This window comes from Nyctereutes procyonoides, unplaced genomic scaffold (assembly GCF_905146905.1).
Source record: "Nyctereutes procyonoides isolate TBG_1078 unplaced genomic scaffold, NYPRO_anot_genome, whole genome shotgun sequence".
NCBI classification, from domain to species: Eukaryota; Metazoa; Chordata; class Mammalia; order Carnivora; family Canidae; genus Nyctereutes; species Nyctereutes procyonoides.
The window spans coordinates 11,395,736-11,420,602 of record NW_026575117.1 but is presented as its reverse complement, the minus strand read 5'-3'; the positions used below and the strand labels follow the sequence as shown (position 1 = coordinate 11,420,602).

The following is a 24,867-nucleotide window of genomic DNA, read 5'->3' as shown; positions in this document are numbered from 1 at the left end:
GAGAAACAATATACAATATTCCTAAGACAAAATGCCATTTAAGAAAATGATAGAAAACTCTGAAGAAATGGAAGAATGACTGGCAAATCGAAGCTCGGACTAGTCAAACGGAAGAATCAGATGGGAATAATCAGTACAGATGAATGCAAGACAGGAGACACGCAACTTCGTGCACTGGCAGTGCAAAATCTTGGGCGAACACATCAAGTGAACATAAGAGGATACGGTTATGATGAAAATTTTTCACTCAGTCTCTGGCCCATTTACTGTATGATAAAGGGCTCCCCGCCGGCGAATAAAAATGAAGCAACAAACTAAAAGGAAGATGGGTAAGACTATCATTTGAATCAATGGGATGACGTTGTGCCTCTGTTTATAGTTAGAGTTTGTTTAAATGAGTTAACATTACATCTATGTTAAGAATCAGTCGGAAATTTGATTACAGGACCCATTAAGTATCATGTCTGAGAAGAAGGAGAATGCTAATTATGTTTACAACAAACGTAAGAACAAATAAAACACATTTATATTTCATTAACAACTGTCTGGATATGATGGGATGGTGTGTGATGTCGGGCACTGTTGTTGGCTCCTGGAGCACAGGGCAATGTGCAAGGAGTGAGAAGCCAGGTAAGAAATCCAAAGGAACACTGTCCTTTTGGAGGAGGAAGCACAGGATTCTATGAAAACCAGAGTCCGATGTTGATGAGATAGAGCTTCCCGGGAGAAGAGGCTGAAATGATCAAAGTAGGCTGTTTGTTTAAAGGAGACTCATAGGTTGTCACCTCTTCCGTACTGTCAGACATAAAACAGTCTCAGAGTTGGAAAAGACACAATTCCCCTGCACCCACCATCGTCCATCAATGGAAAGAGCCTAGAAGAATGTGAAAATGAAGGTGGGCAGAAGAGAGAAATGCCCTAAGTTGGATATCTAGAAAACCACCCGGCTGCATTATTGTTAGTGGCCTTGGTAAATAAGAAACCCATCTATGCAGGTCTTGAAAATCCCTCTGCAGAGCTGAGGGTGAGAGGTACTACCCTCCACAGGCTAGAGCCATGACTGGGCCACCTGTATCCAGGCAGAGCTCTGAGGGGGTGGGGGGCGGGGGATGCCTACCTGAAGAGCATGCTGTGGCCATGCAGGTCAGGAGTCTTGGCTCTGAGTCATTAATGGCAGACCACTTGTGCATTTATCTTTTCTTACCTGCCTAGTATGGTTTGGGAGTAAATGATCCCAAAATGTATTGATTTAAGGCATTACAGTTCTCTTCTCTAACCTTTATATTTTCCACAAGTTGAGAAAGGGAAGTGCAGTCCCTCATCCAAAAGGGGTAAGAAAAGTCAGGGCAATATTACAAATATTAGAAAGAAAATGGCTTTCAAGAAAGCAACATGGAAAAAAATACATGTAAATAAGGAGGGTGAAGAATTTTTGTCTCGCACTTAATAAAACTTAAAACAAAAATGAAAGGCAAGTAAGTCTTTCTCTCCTTGTGCTTATTTCTCCTTCACGGATTGCCCTGTGCCTAACACAAATGTTACCCTTCGAGACACAAGAAAATAAACTACATCCGCAAAACAAGACACAGAGGATATACGAAAGGAATGTTCAAAGACACAAGGCGAGCTCTTAGAAATGAAAAGTGTAAGTATTTTTTGATCGATGAAAGGTTTGGGGCATCGCATTGATTACATTGCCCAGAAATCTTTGAAGACAACAATATATAAAAGAGACATTAGGAAAAATTGGAGGATCACTGGAAGGCACTCCAAACATCCCAATCCTAAGAGAGCAGAGGAAATGGACATCACAGAGAACTCCAGGCACGGGAGTAATGGCTCCAAGATCCTGAGGCAAGATGGCTCCCAAACCAGAATTCCATCCCCAGCTGAAGCAATCAGTGTAAGACTAGAATAAACAGATTTTCAGACATGCAAAGTGAAACTGTTCTCTTTCTCAGAAAGCTTAGGAAAAATAATGGTGTGGGATCCAGAGAATAGGAAATCCCATGTAGGAGAGATGAAGAACATCCCCAGGATGAAAATGAAGAGAGAGATCACAGGACATCAGCTGTGTCGCAGGTCCAGACGGCAAACAGTTGAGAAAGGATCTGAGGGGTGGACAGCTCCAAGAGGGATGCCACCCAAAGAAAGAATTGAGAGGAACTACACTTCTGTGTAGAGGTGGTTGATGAACGGGGATGAGGCACACAGAAAACAAAGCAAATGAAAAACAAGACAGTTATCTCCATGACAACGGGAAAGTGATACATCTATGAATAATATTTACATACATAATCACATTAATGCAAACAATGAATATTGATTTGGTCTGACGATTATGATATAGCTACTAGAGAGAAAGAGAGAAATGCAGATATGGGATGTGTGTGTGTGTGTGTGTGTGTGTGTGTGTCTGTAGGACAACAGCAGGAAGTCAATAGTAACACCAAACTAAGAACTTCAAGAAAGAGTGATATAAGCATGTAATTTAGGTTGATACTAGAAGAAATGGATAAAATGGTTGAAAGTGGTTTCCTCTGGCTGTTGAAATTGGAGAATGGGGAAGGACAGGGCTGAGGCCTGCTGTACTTTGTCATAAGTCTTACAGAATGATTTGACATTCTAAACTAGGTACAAGAAAAAATGATAAAAAAAATAAAATTGAAAAATGCTGAAAAAACACACACATGGGACTAACAATACCATACTTGAAATAACATACTTGATTCAGAATTGAGCTCCTCCATTTTAAATGCTTTATAGGAATTTATAGGCACTAATTCATCTACATCTGACAACAGTGTTATGAAGTAGGTATGGCCATTTTCCCTATTTCATAGATAAGTAAACTGAGGGACAGAGAAGTTAAGTATTTTGCCCAAGATCACCCAGCTCTAAGTGGTGAAATGGGGAGCAGAGTCAGGCATTCTAACTGAAGAAACCCCCACAAGGACTCAATCAGAGCACTTTACTGACCCAGAAGCAATTTTGAGTGCATTCTACAAATACTTTATGTAATGAATACTTCTTGCCCATGTATCAGGTGTTGTTTTTGGTACTGGGGATATACCAGTGAGTAAAGCAAAGACCCTCCTCTCATGAAGCTTAAAGGGAGGGGTAAGAGGGCCAATCAGGAAGACAGATCAAGTAGAGTCTGATGGTTTGGGTAGAGAGTGAGCACTTTTTTACATTGAGCAGAGACTTGAAGGAAATGGGGAGCAAGCCATAAAGATAGTTGCAGGGAGAGGGAACAGCCCGTGCAAAGGCCCTGAGATGTGAGTGGGGTCAGTGTGCTGGGGGAATAGGACGGGGCCACTGTGCAGGAGTGGGTGAAATGAGAAAGTGAGAGAAGATGTCAGGGAGGAAGCAAAAAGGTCCGGGCCAGATCACAGATGGCCTTGCAGGCCAACATAAAGACTTTGGCTTTTACTTGTAATGATATGGAAAACCAAGGAGGGTTGTATTTAAAAAATTTTAAGAAGATCTTTATTGAGGTGTAGCTGACATAAGCAAAATGCACAAAATGTACAATTTGATAAGTTTTAACATATATACATGTGAAACCATCATCACACTCAAGATAATGAAGATAGCCATTACCCCAATAGTTTCTTTATGCCCCTTGGGAACCCCTGCCTCTAGCTCTTCCCTGGCCCTCGTCCCATGGCCACACAACAACTCTTCTGCTTCCTGCCAATTTAACCTGCTATTGTTGTCCACTCTTTTAGACTGTCTTTTGAAAAGTCCTATGAATCACAATTATCATCACTTCATATAAACAATGGTTTGTTGACATTTACCTAAATCTTAATCAGTTTATTTGCTCTGCATTGATTCTTGAATCTAGATTTTTCTTGGGAGATCAGTTTTTGGAAACCCATCCTTTAAAAATTGTTCTAGTCAACATCTGTTGATAGTAAATGTTCTTAGTTTTTGAAAATCTGAAAATGTGTTTAGTTCACCTTCATACAGGAAAGATATTTTTCTAGATGCCCAGTTCTAGGTTGTCAATGTATGTTCACCTAGAAATCTGGAGATGAGTCTACTGTGTTCTGGTTTCCTTGTTGCCATGGAGAAATCTGATATATAGCTATCATGCCTTTGCAGACACTTTGTCCTTTCTTTCTGTATTCTTTTGAGATCTTCTCTTGTTTTTGGTGTACTACACTATACTACTAGGTGTGGATTTCTTTTTATTTATTCTACTTAGTATTCACTGTGCTTTCTGTATGTGTATCTATGAATTTATAACTTTAATCAGCTTTGGGAATGCGTAGCCAATACTCATTAAATATATTTTTTTAGCCCTTTTATATTCCTTATCAAAGACTGATTAAATATATCTTAGATATTTTTCCATCTCCTTGTATTTTTATGCTATATTCTGGTTTATTTCTTTGGATATATCTCCATTTCATGAATTATCTCTTAATAATCATATTTCTCATTTTATTTATTTTTTAAAGATTTTATTTATTCATGAGAAAGAGAGAGAGAGAGAGAAAGAGAAAGAGAGAGAGAGAGAGAGAGAACGCAGAGACACAGGCAGAGGGAAAAGCAGGCTCCATGCAGAGAGCCCGACGTGGGACTCAATCCCGGGTCTCCAGGATCACGCCCTGGGCCGAAGGCAGGTGTCAAACCACTGGGCCACCGGGGCTGCCCATATTTCTCATTTTAAATAATTATATGATTTTTATTCAATTTTGCCTGATTAATTCCAATAGCAATCTGTTGCTTGTTCATTTTATTTCTATAAATATTTCATCCATAATTATTTTCAAATATTTTATTTTTATTTTATTCATGAAAGAGAGAGAGAGAGAGAGAGAGAGAGAGAGAGAGAGAGAGAGAGAGAGAGGCATAAGCAGAGGGAGAAGCAGGCTCCCTGTGGAACACGGAGCCCGACATGGGACTTGATCCCAGGACCCTGGGATCATGACCTGAGCCAAAGGCAGACACTTAACTGACTGAGCCACCCAGGTGCCCTTCATCCATATTTATAATCTGTACACATTTTGTACAGATGATTGCTCTAATTTTAGAAGCTGCCATTCTTAGGAGTAAATACATTGGTTTTATGTTGACTATCATTGGGGGTCGACTTATATGTGTGACAGTTTTTGATTATCTAAACTAGGCTGCATAGATAGGATTTACATTAGGTTCTTCAGGTATCGAGTGGGTTCTCAGTTGAGGTCAAGTTGTCCAACATTGTACCTTAAAGCAATACTGCTTGCTTGGGAAGGTTAAACACAGCGACTGGCACAGTAGCAATGGGAAGCAATGGGATGGAGTGGTCTGAGGGTCTGAGGTCAGTTGTCTTGTTAAAAATGGAGTAAGTATAAATCTCAGGGTGGTCATTCTGATCAACATTGTGATGGCCATTTTCATCTAAATAAAAGTCAAGTCTCCAGAAACACCACATGCAACATTTGAAAATATATGTCTAAAACAACTGAGGCAAATTCTTTCTGTTAAAGAAAAAAAATAACATTTCTGGCAATATAAAATGAGTAAGAACCTAGAAGCACGTCTTAAAAAGAGTGTATTTTCTAAAGATTCATTTCTATCTTATTAGAATAAATATACATGTTGCTCTCTCATAAGGTCTAAGTACCATCTAAGTTTGGGGAAGAAAGATTAATTCTACTTTTTTAAATTAAAAGCTAAAATGATTATTCTAAATCTTGATCTACTATTCATTCGTTATGAGAAACAGAAATTTTCTTTTTAAAATTCATTCTTTATTTTTCACCAGCTTCTTCAAAATAGAAATAAAATGGTATTTCTCATTACTAGTAATCCTGAAACAGATTCTAATAAACGATGTGTAAAATATTTCAAACTGGCTCTTCAGAAGGCAACTTCAAAGGCAACTCAACTCTAACTCATCCATTCATATCGGTATGGGGGAAAGAAAAGGCACATGACTTAATGAGCAGAATTAAAAGTGGTTTTGAATTGCTTACCTGCTGGCTGTTTTCACAGAACAGTTTTTCTTGTGTCCTCTTTCAGCTCGGTTATCTCTCAGAAGCTGATGCTATACAAAGTGTTAAGACAAAGTTGTAGAAACAAAAATATTTTCATTATATTATTTTGTAATTAGAAGAGTGTGTTCTTCTCACTCAAAGGGACACCACTTGTGCACTTCTGTTCACTTTTTTTTTTCCCTACTGGTTTGTCTCAAAACAAAGACCACTACTCTTGCTGGAGATGCCACTGCTACTAAAACTGTTTTTAAGGGTTGGCAATCCAGCGCTGTCCTGACAGTGAAACTGCTCTTGTAGTCACTTAAAATACAGCCCAGAGCTGGAAGGTGTAGAACTCACTTATGATCCTAGTTCTCTGGAGTAGTCTTGGGTAAGTAATATAACCTCTCTTGTCAATGGCCTCTACCATTGCATTCAGCTGTGAATTTTCTGAGACTGTCATTTATGCTGACATAAAAGATCTAATATTTTCTCTGTATCTTCTGGCCTAACATGGTAAGGGAACACACTTAAAAACATTTGTTTTCAATGAAATTATTGGCTTGGAAATATATAATTAGAAAGTATGTATATATATTTGATCGCTTCCTCAAAATGCCTCACCATCCACTTGCTTTCACACTTGCTTTACCCTAACTAATTGGAAAGAAAAAAAACCCGAGTAGTCAATACTCTATACTATGTGTTCGCTCAAACTGTAGCTTATCTTATTTATGCAGAAATATAATTATACACAAGACTGGGCCAAAAAGAAGTTGCACAGTTTTTAGAAATTAACTTTTTAAAAAACTAGAAATCTTAAAAGTAATAATGCAGGATAGATCTAGGTTCTAACCCCAGCTGTGCCAGGAACTGACAAGTTACTAGGTTTTTTTTTTTTTTTTAAAGATTTTATTCATTTATTCATGAGAGACACGGAGAGAGAGAAAGAGAGAGGGGCAGAGACACAGGCAGAGGGAGAAGCAGGCTCCATGCAGGGAGCCTGATGTGGGACTCGATCCCGGGTCTCCAGGATCACACCCTGGGCTGAAGGCAGCTCTAAACCGCTGCTCCACCAGGGCTGCCCAAGTTACTAGGTTTTAATAACAGATTTGCCATTCACAAACTGGATGGTCTTAGGCAAAGTATTTAACCCGCATGTCCATCTGTAAAATGGAGATAATATTATCCACTGGTAGGGTTGTTGTGAGTGTTAAACAAGATAAATCATAGAAAATGCTTAGCGCTAACACCAAAACATAAGTGGAGAGCAAAATGGTTCAAATACTACAATTATGATAATAATTAATGAACCTGGTTGTCAGTGGGTATTGTCTTACCAGTAACAATACCTTTTGATAAAAAACTACTTTAAACTATTTAATGACATTATTTGGAATCAATTATTAGTGTCATTTGGCCATCTTTGAGGGAGAATAGAACTTAATTAGATCATCAAGGATGTGGTTAGGTCGTGTATTTTTCCAGGACTCTCTTAATTAAGTAAGTGTACCTTAATTTCTCCTGCATAGCTACTTCGTTCTTTCCCCTCTACTACAATCCATCCTGGTCCAGACCATCATTTGCTCTTACTTGCAATGGCCTCCCTGCGCTCTTACTTGCAATGGCCTCCCTGCCTCCAGACTCACTCCTACCCAGTCTATTCTCCACACTGCCGCCAGTAATTCTAAAATTAGATCTGGTTCCATTACTCTCTGCAGAGAAACCCTCAAATCCTGTACAAGGCTTTCATGGCCCTTCATAATTTGATTACATTTCTAAATTCTTAATTTATTATGCCTCCTCCTATCCCCAACCTAACTAACCTTCCTACTTCCTCTTCTTCTTTTTCAAAAACTTTAATCCCAGTAAAGTTAACATGCAAGTTATATTAGTTTTAGGTGTATAAAATAGTGATTAGGCAATTCTACACATTACTTAGTGCTCATCGTGATAAGTCCACTGTTATTCCTCTGCGCCTATTTCACCACCCTTATACCCACCCCTCCCTCTGGTAATGGTCACTAACGCCCTTCTTTCTAAATTACATATCCCCACCATATGGAACTTTTTAGTTTGGGGTGTGTACCACAATCTCGCTCACCTTTGGCCCTTTGCTTCAATTATTCATTCTACTTGCTCCAAGGTCCAGCACAATGTCTGATACAGTTTTAGTGCTCAATAACTATTTGTTGAATGAATGAATGATTGAATAAATGTGATAAAGAAATAGGGAGTGAGATTTAGTATCTGATAGGTAGCTGAAGCTCTATCTCATTATCACTACATATAGAAAATGGCAACCATTTATCTTAAGTCCATTAATCTGAAAGTGTTTCAATTTAGAAACACTTCGTACCATGAAAACGAAATTGTTTCTGAAAATAAAAATAATTAATTACTTTGGCATTTCTAAGTCTAGTGCCTTTTAAAAAATATATATACAAACCAACATTTGTGACACAGATAGCCAGAGGTGAGATGATAAAATCTCTATGTCCACCTGAAATTAATAGTAGTGGTTAACTAACTTTTCTAATTTTAAGATAAAAGACAGATATGTGAACGCTGTTTCTGCAGTTTGTTAAGACAGTTACAGCAAAGAACTCAAAATCCCAAACACAACTTTATGAGATAAGAATTCTATAGTTTAGTTTTGAAAATGCAACTATAATGACCAAAATAAATATTAGGCTCTACCTACTTAGAGATCTGAATAGTTCTCAGAGAGGCCACCATTTGGATCAACTTAAATGAGACAGCACCTTCTCTGAACTCTGTTAGAGCTCCTTCTATGAGATTCATGTGAGAATTTCTTCTCTTCCTCAAATTTACAGTTTTGATGGACTTTATGTATAAAAGGAGACAAATACCTGAATTATGAAATGCAATGCTTTTATATTAAAAAGCCATCACAAATTTTCTCACTTTATCAATAAAAGTATAAATCTAGGTGCACCTTTGCAAATTTAAAATCAAACCCAGATAAAAAATACAAACTCAGATCTAAGGTCATGAATCCAGTACGTTAACATGGGAGGCTAGACCTTGTAAGGGGCAACGATGAAAAAAAATTAATCCAGAATGTTATTAGAATAGAAAACATATATTTGTATTTGAAAGATTCTCAACACATTTCTGCTATGGCCCAAAGAACAAGAAAAAGGACGGACGGCAGGGTCAGGGTGGGGTAGGGGGCCGAATCAGGTCATGAGTTCATGGTCAAAGACACAAGGGTTCTTGAGCTCTGCTCTAAGAAGCAAGAGTAGCTTATCAGGTTTTGAGAAATTCCTCACTCTTCTTACTGATAATTCTTCTCTTTCCTTGGCCTACTATCCGTGTCACAAGTGAGGTCAACTTTCAGGATTCTGACTCAACCATGTCAACTCTGATTAATAACAGAACTTCTGAATATGGTGCGAAGTGCTTCTTACCTTCCAACTTTCAGATTGCTGGACTTAGGCCAGATGGAGACAGAATTCCCTGATTAGTGACCTGCAGATGTATATTAAAAAATGACTCACATAAGAATTACATTAAACTTCATAAACACAAAACCTAGCGCAATGTGAGGTTTATAAATGGTTCACAATTTTTAAATCTACGGAGTTAAATCAGGAAGAGAAGTGTTCCTTGTGGATAATGGTTCTTACTATTGAAAAGGGAGCTGGGAATTTCTACAGCTCTTCATGATATTTTTACAAGATTAGTAGATGTTTCGAATCCATAACACAAGGGAAGAAGCCAAGAGAAGAATTCTTCCACAGTAATCCTGTCTTTACCACCTGATATTCAGAGGTGTTCACTTAGGACTGTTTCTGTTAGTGGCTACTTCTCAGAAATTTCTCAAATGCCTACAAAAGAGTTTCAGGTCTCCTCACACATGGGCTCTCAGTGTCCTCACCCTGAAAGGAAAACTAAGTACTATCTAAACTGTGATTTATGACACCTTAAGATACTTGTAAATTTGGTCAAAATGTCAAACCATCTGATGTTCAAAGAGGAAAAATTAGAATTCAGTAAGACCAGAAAAAAAAAAAATCTTCATATAGCTTTCTTCTTCCTTCCACTTCTGAACTGGCTTTATTTCTCTTTTGAGGCCTTTGTAACTGCCCTCTCTGTGGTTTTCTCAAACATTTCATAACCTTCTATCATTATTGCCTTCCTGCCCCAGATGACAACCACCACCATGTGGTTTTTCTAAATACTTTCTTCTGTAAAGCTAGAGAGTACCTTATGGATAGAGGCTGATGGATAACAGTTATTTACTGAATATGTAGTACAAGAGTGAGAAATACCCCTGGTGTCCGTGGATATGGGATTTAGCACTAAAGAACAGAAAGAGGAACTCTAAGACAGGGGAGGTAGAAAGGCATGGGCTTTCCAAAAAAAAAAAAAAAAAAAGTGGGGTTAATGTCATAGTTTCTTTATGTTGCTAGGTGGGTATAGGAAAAATGAAAGGTGATCATGCATGCTAACAGTCATTCATTCAACAACATAGTGAAGGATTTTACACTTCTTCACCATTTTGCATTTCATCACTTGCACTGAGGTCCATTTAGCAAGGTTTACTGTGCTAGAGTTGGATTTGAGTGGAATTAAATTTTTCTCCCTCAAAATATAAGTGGTCTGTATGTGTGGTTTGTACATGTACACAGAGGAGCAGACATTCCTCAGAATTCGTTCCATATTTACAAATTTGCCTATCTGCTAAAATTTATTTGTACTGCCAGCATCAATACTTCTGACACTTTTGCAGTCCTTCACCGACATGTGCAAGGTGGTAAAAATTTGGGTCTGCTGTTTCACACATTCTCAGCTGAGGCCTGGGAAGTCCATGCTTTGCTTGTTTCAGCTCTCATGGTGTAAACAAGTATCCTTTTTTTTTTTTTTTTTTTGCAGTCTGTATAGTGCTGCATTTTTCCCATTTTTGTGTTCTTGTTTTTGATTTTTATCATTTAAAATGGTCCCCAAGTAATAGCCTGAAGTGCTTTCAAGTGTTCCTAAGTGCAAGGCTGTCAGGGACCTTACAGAGGAAATATGGGCATTAAGTAAGCTTCCTTCAGGTATTAAGAATCAATGATATATATTAAGGTATCATTAAACATAAACATACATCAAACAAGAATATCTATTGATCGATCAGTAAATGAAAACGTGGTGACCTCTCAAGAACCTAACTTTATATTTCCTGAGGAGCAGTGTCTCAGCATTTGCTACTTTACTGTTCACATGGACTTTAGAGAACATAGCTATTGCCCACAACAAGAATCAACTGTACTCATCAATTAATGATCTACATTCGAGACAGAAATCTGGAATCATGTATCAAAGTTTAAACAACAGCCAATTCAAAAATTGGTCAAAATGATCTTAAAAATTAAAAAACAAAAAAGAATTGGTCAACTTTCTTCTCTATGTGATATTGGCGTTAGTTGATTTTTAACTGCAGGAAGACAGCTTGGCTGGAAGCATCCAGTTATACTGTGATCTAAAACACAACTTTATAACATAACATTACTTTAGCATTTCTAAAGGGTAGAAAAAGAGCTTTAAAAAATGTATATTGGGATAATCTATATCCTGATATGACATTACCCAGAAGCAGGATCTTCTTGTAAGCATTATACATAGACATGAACCTTTTGGGAAAGCAGAAAATCTGATTCTTACATTCTGAATAATAAGATAAACATACCACAGATGAAACTTAGTCTGGTTACTTTCCAAATCTTTAGAAATAGTGGTCCATATCACATTATTAATGTACGAGGTATCTTTAAAGAAGATAATCACTCTTATGGAAAAGGGCAAGTTTGCAAAATACCATTAAAACTGAATTTACATGATATTTTTCTTTGCCTAGGCTCATGTGTGTTAAGAAATTAGTATAGTTTATAATGAAGTATTTAGCACCTTCCTTTTATAAGCAAAAGGAATGATGGTATATACAACCAACTGTGGCTCAGCTTAAGAAATAAAATATCATGAATATATTAATGTTACCAATTACCAAGTACAACCCCGTCTTTCCCTACCTACCTATCTACCTGCCCTTCTCAGAAAATGATCCCTGTGGATGTGAGGTTACATTTTCATGTAGTTAAAGGTATTTCTGACATATTGTATTTTTTTTGACATATTGTATTTTTGACCCACTTAAAAAATAACTTTTATAGTTCATAATAAAAAAAATCAACAAGGATGCCAAGTCTAAAATGCATATGCTTTAAATCTATCAAAAGTTTAAGCCCTAAATTACTATAGCATGGTGCAGACAGACAACTAATACATTCAAAGGAAAAAGAAAGAAAGAACTTTTTTTATATGTCAAGTTCACTGAAATGAATGTTCAGTTCTTGTTAAGGCGACTAACCATCGTGCTGCCATGTATACTAGTGAGCAATAAAAAAAAGAAAATAAAAAACAAACCCAAACCAAAAACCTCATGGAAAAATATAACATAAACTTGTAATAAACTATTACCATCTTCTAAACTTAAAAAATAACAATATTCTCTTGCTGGCTGACCTTCATGTCTAATACAAATGCATTTTTTTTTCAGCATATGTACCATCTTGATACTTTAACTTTGTGAAAAACAAAGGTAAATGATGAAGTCCCATGAACAAGAGAATCCCAGAGTCTTTCCGTGGCAGAAAGTGACTGAGGAGGGTGGTGGTAAGGGAGCATTCTGACGGTCACCGAGGATGATTCATTTCAGCAGTGTGTGAAGTACTGGAAAATCTTCTTTTTAAATAAGCTGGGGTTTATATCTTTTCACAGAAAGCTAATCTGCTACCTTGAAGGAAGATAGTTAAATATTTGAAAGAGACTAAGCAACTTCCTTTTGGATTAGAATGTTCCTTACCTGGCCATGCTCTGTCCTAGCACCAGGGCTAAACCAATGGCTGCAGAGGAAAGAGAAAACGAGTTAGCATGAGCCTAACTAAAAGCACACGCTTTCACACGATCTGCCTGCATGTGCTTTAAGAAATGTATTTGCCACCAGCAACACAGCCTTAAATATGCCTTATTTTAATGGATATTTCATGTAAGTCTAGACTTACACCAATTTTGACAGAATTGTAAGAGTGCTCATAACCCAGTAATTTTCAATTTAATAAGCAAACTCAGTTAGAATTACATTTCCATTTAATTATGTTAACATAAACTGCTGGGACTGTATTCATTTTATGAATCAATTCTGGTTACAAAATCTTCAAATGCTATCATTTACCACAACTTAATTATAGCATCGTTACAACAAATTATGACCTTTGGATTGCTGGAGTTTTAAAAAACATTAAAAATACCAGAATAGTATATCCTTTGGCTATGCTGCCTGGAACAATCACACAAAGCCCCTGATGTGAATTCTGGAGCATCAGCTGATGGTACCTTGCTTGAACCTGTTCCTTTCATTATGATGACAACTTGGGGTCTGGCTGAGAACAAGTTTGACAATGTTCAAAATATATGAGTTGCTGCCCAGTTGACACGTTCCCTTGCCCTGCATGGCCCACCCACGTTGCTTCGGCTGCTCCTTGGATCCCCAGTAGGGACCTATCTGCAAATACCTTTTCAACGGGAGTTGTGATTAGCTGTGTGCCCAGCCCTTTGGCAGTCTTCTAGACCCAAACTACTCATAAACATCAAGGAATATGAACTCGAGAGAAACACTGTGGCAAATAAAGCACTAAAAGCCTACAGAGAATGATACCACTATGATTATTAATGCTATTTGTTTCGTCAAGAACAATAATATTGAGTACTTCTATTTACCAAGCACTCTTTTGACACATGACATGTATGATTTTCTATCTTCATGAAAACCTTACAAGGCTGTTCTCGTGTTCCAGGTGCAGAAATGAGGTGTAGACATTAGGCTATTTGTCTGCGGTATGCATTCACCATACCATACTGCAGAAGGACAAGACACTTAACATTAAAAGGGCAGATTTCCTAAGACTTCTATGTAATCTCTAGCCTCTGTGTTCTAACACCTGGGAATAAACAGCCTCTACATTAATAGGATTTATCTATGCTCTTACTGGAACACTTTTCAAGCTTATAGACAGTGATGCTCCTTGGCAGGTCACATTCTACCTTGATGTGGAATAGACACTTTTGGTATCTGTTAATGACATCTGGATTAATTACCAACTAGAAAAAAAAATTACCAACTAGAAACAAATTATTTGCTGCAGTTACCTCATAATTTGACTACTATATTTCCCCCCTGCAATGGATTGTGCCTTTATGTGACCAATGTATGATGTACTAAATCATGATGTGTAAGTGATCCATTCAGAGCTCAAGATAGAACAAAAGATTTAATAGAACAAAAAAAAATCATTGATATGTTTTCAGATTATACATTAAAATTAACTTTTGAGAAACAACCACTCTGTATTTTAGTGTAGTATCAGAGAATATCCATAATCATCTGAAATGGAAAGGCTATCAAAGTACTTCTTCCTTTTCCAACTACTTATCTGTGTGAGGCTGGATTTTCTTCATATGCTTCAACCAAAATAGCATCTCATCCCAGGTTGAAAGTGGAAGCAGCAATGAATCTAAGCTGTCATCTATTAGGCCAGACATTAAAGTGATTTGTGCAAACAATGGCACATTCTCACTAATTTTTTGGGCTAAAAAGATCATTAATTTTCATTAAAATATGCTATTTATATTAACATGTCATGGGCTTACTACATATATATATATGCATATATATATAATTTCTTTTTTAGAGAGAGAGACAGGGTGTGCATGTGCACACATGCATGTGTACGTGGGAGTGGGGGTAGGGAAGGGCAGATGGACAGAGAGGGAGAGAATCTTAACCAGGCTCCATGCTCAGAGTGAGGCCCAATGTGGGGCTCAGTCTCATGACCCTGAGATCATGACCTGAGTTGAGATCCAAAGTTGGACACTTAACTGACTGAGCCACCCAGGTGCCCTTGGGCTTACTATATTTTTGAAATAAATACATAAAAACCTCAAATATTCTTTTTGTTACAAACTAATTCTTCATCTAGCTAGTGCACTAGCCCAGTAAACGGCAGCACCAATCTTCCAGTGGACAACTAAATTCAGCTTGGACACCTTTTTCTTTCATATTCAAATCATCAGCAAGTTATAACTTTTCTTGTACCTACTACCTTTAATCCATTTATCATACTGCAGAGCTAGAGTGATGCTTCAAAGTTAAATTTTTCAGTATTTCGTTATTCACACCCTTGCATCAAGCAAACAAAAAATAAACAAAAGCAAACTGAAGTCTGAAGTGGCTTTCCACAGCTTTTAGGAGAAAAAAAATCCCTAAATGGCCCACCAGGCAGTCCTTGCCTACCTTGCTCCTATCTCACTGAATACTCCTTCCTTCTCTGCTTGAGATTCTCTCCCTTTCCCTCTGCCCCTTCCACTCATGCTCTTTCTGTCAAATAAATAAATAAATCTTTATTAAAAAAAGTTCTCTTTTAGAGTACTTTTAGCTCACTGTATAACAATGCATTTGTGTGTATGTAAGTACACATTTACGTGCGTGCTTACTGATGAATGTCTATTTTCCCCAGTAGGCTGTGCCATGAGAACAGTGATGCTGTCTGTCTTGTTCATTATTGTAGATCTAGCACCTAGCACACAGTAGGACCTCACAGATATTTTCTGAATGGATGGATAAATGGATGACTTGAGATATATGGCAGAGTTTTGACAACTGGAGGCACCATATTATTCTATGAAATGAGAAGAACAGCACTGGCTTAGGTGGTCTTTAAGATTATTTTGGGTTTTCATGTTCTGTGGACCAGATGACCAGGATGTAAAGATATTCCTCATTAATTTTTTCTACAAAACAAAAAGTCATTCTAAAACTATGCTCAAATTATGCTACTAAACTGCAAATGTAAACCCAGGAAGTAAAGCCTGGTGTGGATTAAAATCATGGATTTTAGAATCAGAAAGATCTAAGTTTGAATACAGGCTCTGGCACTTACTAGTTAGGTGAACTGAGACAAATTACTTTTATTTTCTGAATGCTGGTGCAATACTGCGATTTATTTATAGGAAAAATATGTATTTGGTTACTCAGATGATCAAAATGTATCTCATCCTCTTCCATGGTTCCTGGCTCTGGCTCCCAAGACCCCTGGAATTTCCTAACTGTTGAGAGTCACAGATTGTTATGTTATGTTATTGTTTGTTATGTTAATGAAGTGGCTTTTGGACATTACCTAAGGATGTTAGCTAGTTGCCAGGGGCACCAACTTTGTGATTAGGGGGTTGGATTTTTCAGTCCTAACCCTTGACAGCTAGGGAGGGTAGAGGGCTGGAGGCTGAATCAATCCCCAGTGCCAATGATTTAATCAATCAGGCCTTTGTCATAGAGCCTCCATAAAAATCCAAAACGGCAAAGTTCAAAAAGTTTCCAGATAGGGGAACAGATGAAGATGTGGGGACAGTGGCGTACCTGGAGAGGACTTGAAAGCCCACAACCCCTTCTCCCATACCTGGTCTTATGCATCTCTTCCACCTGGCTGTTCCTGAGGTATATTCTTTTATAATAAACTGGTAACCTGGTAAGTAAAACATTTCTCTGAACTCTGTAAGCAAATTAAATACACCAAAGGAGGGTGTTGTGGGGACCACTGATTTATAGCAAGTCAGTCAGGAATACAAGTAACCACGTGGACTTGCAATTGGTGTTGTGAATTGGAAGCAGCTGTTGGAACCTCCAGTTTGTATCTAGTGAGTCAGAAGCACAAGTAACAGCCTGGGCTTCCCAGGGCATCTGGAGATGTGGAGGGCTAGGGGGCAGGGCAGTCTTGGAGGACTCAACTCTTAACTTGTGCAATCTGATGCTATGTCTGGGTATTAGTGTCAAAACTGTGTAGAAGCAGGACAGCCAGCTGGTGTCCTCTCTTGTCATGAGGAAAAGCCAGTGTCAGAAATAAAGTGTTCTGTACAAGTGTTAAAGACACATAGGAGAGGAAAAAGTAGGAGGGACAAATCTGAGTTTTCCCATTACATTTGGCTTCTTCTTCATCTATACAATATAATTAATCCTACCTCTCTTCTCTTACAGTATTGGGAAGCTTAAACAAAAGTAAGAACCTGGCAAAGAATAGGTGTTTGAAATAAGTAATTTTCTTCTCCTATAGTATACAGTGGAATAGAGTAACATGTGAACTTTTATTCTGTGAATTTTTGTAATAACTACCTATTTATTCCTAAATGTCAGTGGATACACCAGTGTTCATGCATAATATTTACAGGTTCCCCCAACAGTTTTAACATTTATCATACACAATAGGTGTTGAGTACATGGTTGTTGTTGTCTTTTTTTTTTTTTTTAATTAACTTTTGGTTGAGTTAATTTGGGTTTGTGACTTTCTAAAAGTCAAACGTCTATAAAAAGGGATTTTATAACTGTTTCAGAGAGGCAGCAAAAACACTGAAGAGAGTGGTGCATATGAAATTACTCTGAAAAATACATGCTGTCCAAATAAAGCATTAACATCCTAAAATGTTTTATACCTAGTTTAATAATTTTTCTGTATTTTGTATAAGTAACTTGTAAAAATGTCTTAACATAAAGAAGAACTATTCTTATCCTCATTCCATAGCTAAAAATTAAGACACATGTAAGCTAAATTGACTTCCCAAGGGAATCACAGTAAATCAGAGGAGGAATTGATCTGGTATATTTTATTTATCTCAATCGGAAGTTAAAGCCACTTTTACTATAAAGCAATGGATGCTAAATTTCAAAGTATGAAAGTATTCCCAATGAACGAACCTTTAATCTAGGCAAATCTTGCTTTCAGCAAACTCGGTATTTATACAAAAGATAAAATAAAGTGTAAATATTTGCTTTATAAAGGAATTCATCATAGGATTATAGGTAGCTACTCACTTGCATTTAAAATTAGTTTTGATTTACATATAATGGTTCAGGTAAATGTCCTATACTTTAAAATGAAATAAAAGTAAATATAAATATCATTTTAAAAAGTCAGTTAATATATCGTATTGACTCAATTTAGAGAGTTCATCTCATAAGGGATTAGGAGAAAGGAAAAAATCCTGGAACCATTTAGGGTTAGTACAGAAGGGGAGGTAGAGTGAATACAAAATAACTGCAAAAATGAAGCCTTCCATATTTTTAAAGAATACGTAGTTATATGTTAATTTTATTTTCTGCATTTTAATATTTGTATTTTCAGAAAGTCAACAGAGTAATTAAATGTGAATTTCAAAACTTAACATTGTTATTTCTTCTCAGAAATTAGATACAGATTTCTCTGCTTTAGTTGGATTGAGGTTCTTGTCACTTTTTGTGTACCTTCTATAATCATTTTAATGAATGTTTCACTTACCTGGGCTAAATATTTTCTATTAAAAGAGACCTAGCATATATTAACAACTGGACTATATATGCAACATATATATATGATCATATACGATCATACAAAAGACAAATATATGACCGGTACAATGTTAAGTATTATTTTATTAAAACAATCGTGGTTTCAAAACTGAAATTCCTAAACATTATTGTGTTGGAACCTGTAAAATACTTTTTTCCTCTCTCATTAGAATCTGCTCTGAGGCCTGAAACTCTCTGCGGTAAAATTAAGTACTGTGGAATCCGACTGTTTTTGAGGTGACCTTCTAAAGCAAAGCACATACTGACTTAGAAGAATCACAGTTTAACTGAATGAAAGTAGCACTTGTTGCTTACTCCCAATTAGGAGTTGCTCAACGTTGGTAATTTAATGATCATTTCTAGCCATTCTTTCAAGTTTGTCAATACAGTTTTGAGGTAAACTGCAGTTGAGATTACACAAAACCATGGTTAGTCTGTGATCTCCCTGTGTTTTTATGCAAGTGTCAGGAAGGGGATGTGTCTTTCTATCACTAGCCAGTAGAGGAACTGGATAACCTTGACCCCAGAGCCTAGGATTTGATGCATAAGGTATTGTGCTGTGTATTGTAAGAAACTTAAAGAACAAGACAAAGTCTCCAACCTTGGCAAACTTATGATCCATATGAATGGTGAATGAAGCATGTATATAGTACCAATATTCTAGAGAACAACGTGATAAATAATATAATCAAGTAGAAATAAAAACCCAAAGGGAGAATATAGAACATACAGGGAATGGCTGGTGGCACTTCTGTGGAAAACACCAAGGATTCCTTAAAGGATGTTGTGGCAGACACTGTACTGCCCTCTCGATGGCCCTGGACCTGCCTATAGTTTCACACTTCTGGTAATGTCAGTAAACCAAACTGCAATTTGTAGAACATTATACCATTTATTTGTAGAATATTCCATTACTTCTTCCTGAAAGCAGTCTATACAGCACTGGTCTTCAATTATTTTTGCGGAAATGATAATTATCTGGTGCAGTTATGAATATATCCTCCTCACATATTTTAGGGAGAAATCTAAAACTTTTCACCATAATTATTTAAATATTTACAAAATATTAGTTTTCTATAAGTTGTATATATTAGTATTTTAGAATAAAATCATGACACCACTCTCTTAAATACACACATTGGAATCCAAATTATCATCACTGATTTGATATCCACCATCAATACATTTAAAAACAAAACAAAACAAAACACAATGAAGAAAGCATTTCTTTAACAGCTGAAAATTTACCTGGCTTATTTTTCTCTTTGAACTCTTTGAATTTCCAATATTACTGTTTCATAGAAGTTTAACCTAATGTAATATTTTTTTATGTTTGAAAGCCTTTTATTAGTAACCTTGCCATATTCCTCTGCACAACATGTGTCTTATCTATCTGTCTAATTTTCTTAAGCTTCTATGATCAAAAGACTAGAATTAATAAAGTATTCTGATGGATTTACTGGTCAGTCAACACTGATAACTACTGTTACTTGATAACTGTTTTTAAGGTCTGAAAAATTATCATTAGTATTTAATTAATGAAACTAGCATAAGCATATTTTGATAGTTCTAAACATAAAATAATATCATTTTATTAGGAATGGCACCATAAATAACCTTTCCCTGAAACTAGTTGATGTAGCCATTGATGCATATTATCCTTTAGCATCAATTCTATTCATATTTTTTATTTATTTAATTTATTTATTTTTTAAAGATTTTATTTATTTATTCATAGAGACACAGAGAGAGAGAGAGAGGCAGAGACACAGGCAGAGGGAGAAGCAGGCTCCATGCAGCGAGCCTGATGTGGGACTCGATCCCAGGTCTCTAGGATCACACCCCGGGCTGCAGGCGGCACTAAACCGCTGCGCCACCGGGGCTGCCCTATTCATACTTTTTAAATTTTATTTTTTTCAGTGCTTGGAAACCTTGTTCACATAAATTGGTGTGCGGAAACAAAAAGAAATTTGGTTAGAGCAGCCATTAGATTATCAAACTCCTTCAGAGATTTATGCCAAAAATCACACAATGATTTTTAGATTATGGAGTATTTTTACCAATCTACCAGCCGCTGAAAACAAAGAACTAGAAACTACATAATTTGCAAAGGGCTTTGTGATTTGGTCATAAGATTCAATGTGTTAACATCAATATCAACATAATATCTGGAATGTCCCTCTATTTGGAACCTAAAATGATTTTATACCGTGAAGCAATGTGCCAAAATAAGAGCAGGACGAGGGGCAGTGGGGAAGGGGGAGGGGGGAGGAGAGATTGTCTTTTTTTTTTTTTTACCAAAGTGGAAGAAAGGCAATTGTGAAAAATACGAATCAGCAAAATAACCAGGGCTATTGATTTTGGAAAACATATATGCAACAGAATCCGGAAACTGACTCCCTTAAAACTCTTGGTGACCAGGGTTCCCTTGGAAACTATTTGCATATCCTGAGGGTATGAATGCCTTGTTTTTTCTATTATGAGACACTGAATGTGGCAGTAAGAGTCGGTTTTACGTATCTGACTTTATAAAAGGAAGCAGGTTGAATGAAAGTATGTATTAATTACCTGGGCAAGAAATTTGGGAAAGTATCTACCTAAAACCATGTCTAGACTTACCTTGAACACCAACTATATACCTTCTCCTGTTAAAGGAAATTCTTCATGTTTTCCAAATTTTCCATGTTAGGAAAATTTCAGATATTGGGTTTCCTCCCCAGGACAACGGAAGAGCCAAACTGAAGCAAAATGTGTTTTTAAACTGTGTGTTTTTAAACTGACTAGAGAAAGAGGCTAGTCCCTAGAAGAGAACTAACAGGTAACTCAACTGGGGCTGCATATGTGTGTATGTGTGCGTAGTGCAAAGCATGCACTTATTTATTTGTGTAAAACAAAATACCCATAATGTTGTTCCTATGGTATCTTCCAAAAAGAAACTTGTAGAATGAGGCCACCAAGGCACCTTCTTCCTTTACTCTACCTAGGTAAGGAGGCAGGCCTAGGGAAAAGGATGAAAACATAGATTGGCTAAAAGAGGCACTTTCAGTCTATAGATTACAATTCAAGTTTAACTTTTTCCACTGCAGGTGGGAAAATCAGGTTTGGAACTCTTATATAGCAGCAGGTAGTGGCATGGAAGCTAGACTGAACAGGGATATGATTACCATGACCAGGGCTCTGGTCTAGATCTTCCTCAGAGTGCCTCTCTGTAGGATTTCTCTGACAGAGTGAACTCTCACTAGAGGTTTCTTAAAGACCTGTACCTACCCTCTGGAGGTCATTTTTTCACATGGTCTCAGGGAGAAGTCTTTAAGCTAAAAGCTAAGTCAGGATGTAGGAGAAACATCAAGGCCTGTAGCATTTCCAGGCAAGGAATTGCAACCGTAAACACAACAGAAACACCACAGAAACAGAAACACAAGGAACCCTAATGCCTAAGTAAAGAACCTGGCCACTTGTGACATTAGTCTGTGACTTTAAACTCCTGCTGATGTTCACTAATCAGAAAGGGGCTGCTAGGGAGGAAGATGGTGACAGAGGAGGCTATTGAACTTCTTTCCACGGACACATCAATTGCACAACTACACATGGAACAATTTTCTCTGAGAGAAACCCAGAAACTAGTTGAGTGACTCCTACATGTTGGGCAGATGAGAAAAAACCCACACTGAAGTGGGTACGAAGGCTGAGACATGCTCTTACCATAAATCCCATCCCTGGCACTAAGCCATACACTCAGGAGGAAACTCCAAATTCCCAACCTCTCCCTGAGGAGCCAAGGGTTTAGAACGCACACCTAGTGTCCCAATTTTTAAGACTCCCACCATGGAATGGGGCCCCAAAACATGTAGCTCTGAGAGCCAATGGGATCTGTGTCCATGAGACCCATAGGACTATAGAGAACAAAGAAGCGGTTCTTAATGGGCACGCCAGCATCTATCAGAGCAAAAGCAGTTCTAAGAGGAAAGTTTACAGTGATAAAAGCCTATACTGGGGGAAAAAAGACCCCAAATAAACAACCTTACACCCCCAAGGAACTATAAATAAGAAAAGAAACTAAGCCCGAAGCTGGCAAAAAGAAGGAAATACCAAAGATTAGAGTGGAAATGAATGAAACAGAGAGAAAAGACAATAGAACTGATAAATGAAACTAAAGCTAGATTTTGTAAAGATAGAACAGACAAAGCTTTAGGTAGACAAAAAAAAAAAAAAAGAGAAATCTCAAATAAAATTAGAAATGAGAAGTCATTACAACTGATAATACAGAAATACTAAGGATCATAAGAAATGACTGTAAAAAATTACAGGTCATTATATTAGATGATACAGAGATGGATAAATTCCTAGAAATACAGTTTACCAATTTTTAATAATAAGTAGAAAATCTGAACAGACCAATTTCTATTAAGGAGAGCGAAGCAGTAATCAAAAATCTCCCAACAAAGAAAAGTCCAGAACTATATGAGCTTACTGGTGAATTCTACCAAACATTTTTTTTTAAAGATTTTATTTATTTATTCATGAGAGACAGAGAGGGAGAGAGGTAGAGACACAGGCGGACGGGGAAGCAGGCTCCATGTAGGGAGCCTGATGCGGCACTTGATCCCGGGACTCCAGGACCATGCCCTGAGCTGAAGGCAGTGCTAAATCACTGAGCCACCCAGGGATCCCTAAATTCTACCAAACATTTAAAGAAGAATTCATAGACAGTCATTGTAGTACACTGAGCTCCACAAAGACAGCTCAGGGGTGAGTGAGAGAGAGCCAGACAGGCAGTGGGTGACTCTGTGCCTCACTGAAGAAGAATAAGTAAACATGGGGGAAGAAGACCACATGAAGCCAAGGGGCAAAATTTCATCATATCCATTCCTCCTGCAAACTTTCCAGGAGAAGCACAAGAAGAAGCATCCAGATGCTTCAGTTAACTTCTCAGAGTTCTAAGAAGTGCTCAGAGAGGAAAAGAAAAAAAAATTGGGGGACCCTGGTGACTCAGTTAAGTGTCCTACTCTTGGTTTCAGCTCATGACATGATCTCAATGTCAAGAGATTGACCCCCAAATCAGGCTCTGCACTCAGCGTAGAGTCTGCTTGAGATTCTTCCCCCCCGCATACCTCCCCCTACTTGTACATGCACTCTCTCTCTCTACAATAAATAAAATCTTAAAAAAAAAAGAAGAAAGAAAAGAAAAAAACCTGAAGACATGGTAAAGGTGGATAAGGCCCATGAGGAAAGAAAAATGAAAACTGGTATCTCTCCTAAAGGGGAAACCAAGAGAAATTCAAGGATCACAAAAGCCCCCAAGAGGAGTCTTCTGGCTTTTTTCTTATTTTGCTCTGAGTATCACCCCCAAATCAGCATCCCAGCCTATCCATTGGTGATGTTGTGAAGAAATGGGGAGAGATGTGCAATCACTCTGCAGCAGATGACAAGCAGCTTTATGAAGAAAGCTGCTAAGCTGAAGAAAGGTACAAAAAGGAGACTGCTGCATAGCAAGCTACAGGAGAGCCTGATGAGCTCAAAAAGGGAGTCCTCAAGGCTGAAAAATAAACAAGAAAAAGATGAAGAGGAGGAAGATGAAGAGGATGAAGAGGAAGATGATAATGCTGAATAAGTTGGTTCTAACACAGGTTTTTTTCTTTTTTTCTTGTTTATAAAGCATTTAAACCCCATATACACAACTCATTTCTTTTAAAGATAAAAAATGTAAGCCTGTGTAAGTCATGGTTTTAAGTTGTAAAGTGTCTTTTTTTTTCTTTGGTATAGTTAACACACTAACAAATGTGTCTTTAGATAGCCTTGTCCTGGTGGTATTTTCAGTAGCCACTAACCTTGCCTAGTACAGTATGGGGGTTGTCAATTGGCACGAAAATTTAGAGCAGGTTCTTTTTTTTTTTTTTTCCATTTCATTTATTTATTCATGAGAGACGCAGAGGCATAGGCAGAGGGAGAGGCATAGGGAGCCTGGTGCAGAACTCAATCCCAGGACCCTGGTATCAGGACCTGAGCCAAAGGCAGATATTCAACCTCTGAGTTACCCAGGTTTCGCTAGAGCAGGTTCTCATGGTGCACGCCATGAATTAGTTATATTGTACTGTCAGGAACCATAGGTACATAGTTTATATGGTACTGTTAGGAACTGTTAGGTACAACAGGAATGGTACTGTTCTCAACTTCTCTTGTCTCTGAAGCAGCTAATAGAAAATAATTGTTCTTTTAACTCAATACAACTCTGTAGTTGCAAAAAGAAAAAAAAAAAACCTGCACCTTGTTTTGTTGACATTCTAATGCCTCTAAGCAAATACAATTTTTTAAGTTGAAAATAAAAAAGGATTAATACAATATGCTTCTCAAATCTTCCAAAAAATAAATAAGGAGGGAATACTTCCACACAGTAACATTGTGAGATCAGCATTATATTATATAAAAGCCAAGTAAAGACTCTACAAAAAAAATTATAGG

General features: G+C 37.3%; 1 protein-coding gene and 1 pseudogene across 1 annotated transcript in view; one reads left to right on the top strand and one right to left on the bottom strand.

The window, feature by feature from the left end:
- Positions 1-24,867, bottom strand: part of GPATCH2 (G-patch domain containing 2) — a 169,461-nt gene that overhangs the window by 37,574 nt on the left and 107,020 nt on the right. Inside the window, exons 7-8 of the mRNA XM_055334027.1 lie at positions 12,844-12,883; positions 5,973-6,043 (exon numbers count right to left, since the gene is read on the bottom strand). Of these exons, the coding sequence (XP_055190002.1) occupies positions 5,973-6,043; positions 12,844-12,883 (111 nt within the window). The remainder of the gene's footprint in view (positions 1-5,972; positions 6,044-12,843; positions 12,884-24,867) is intronic.
- LOC129515121 (high mobility group protein B1-like) lies at positions 23,224-24,019 on the top strand (annotated as a pseudogene).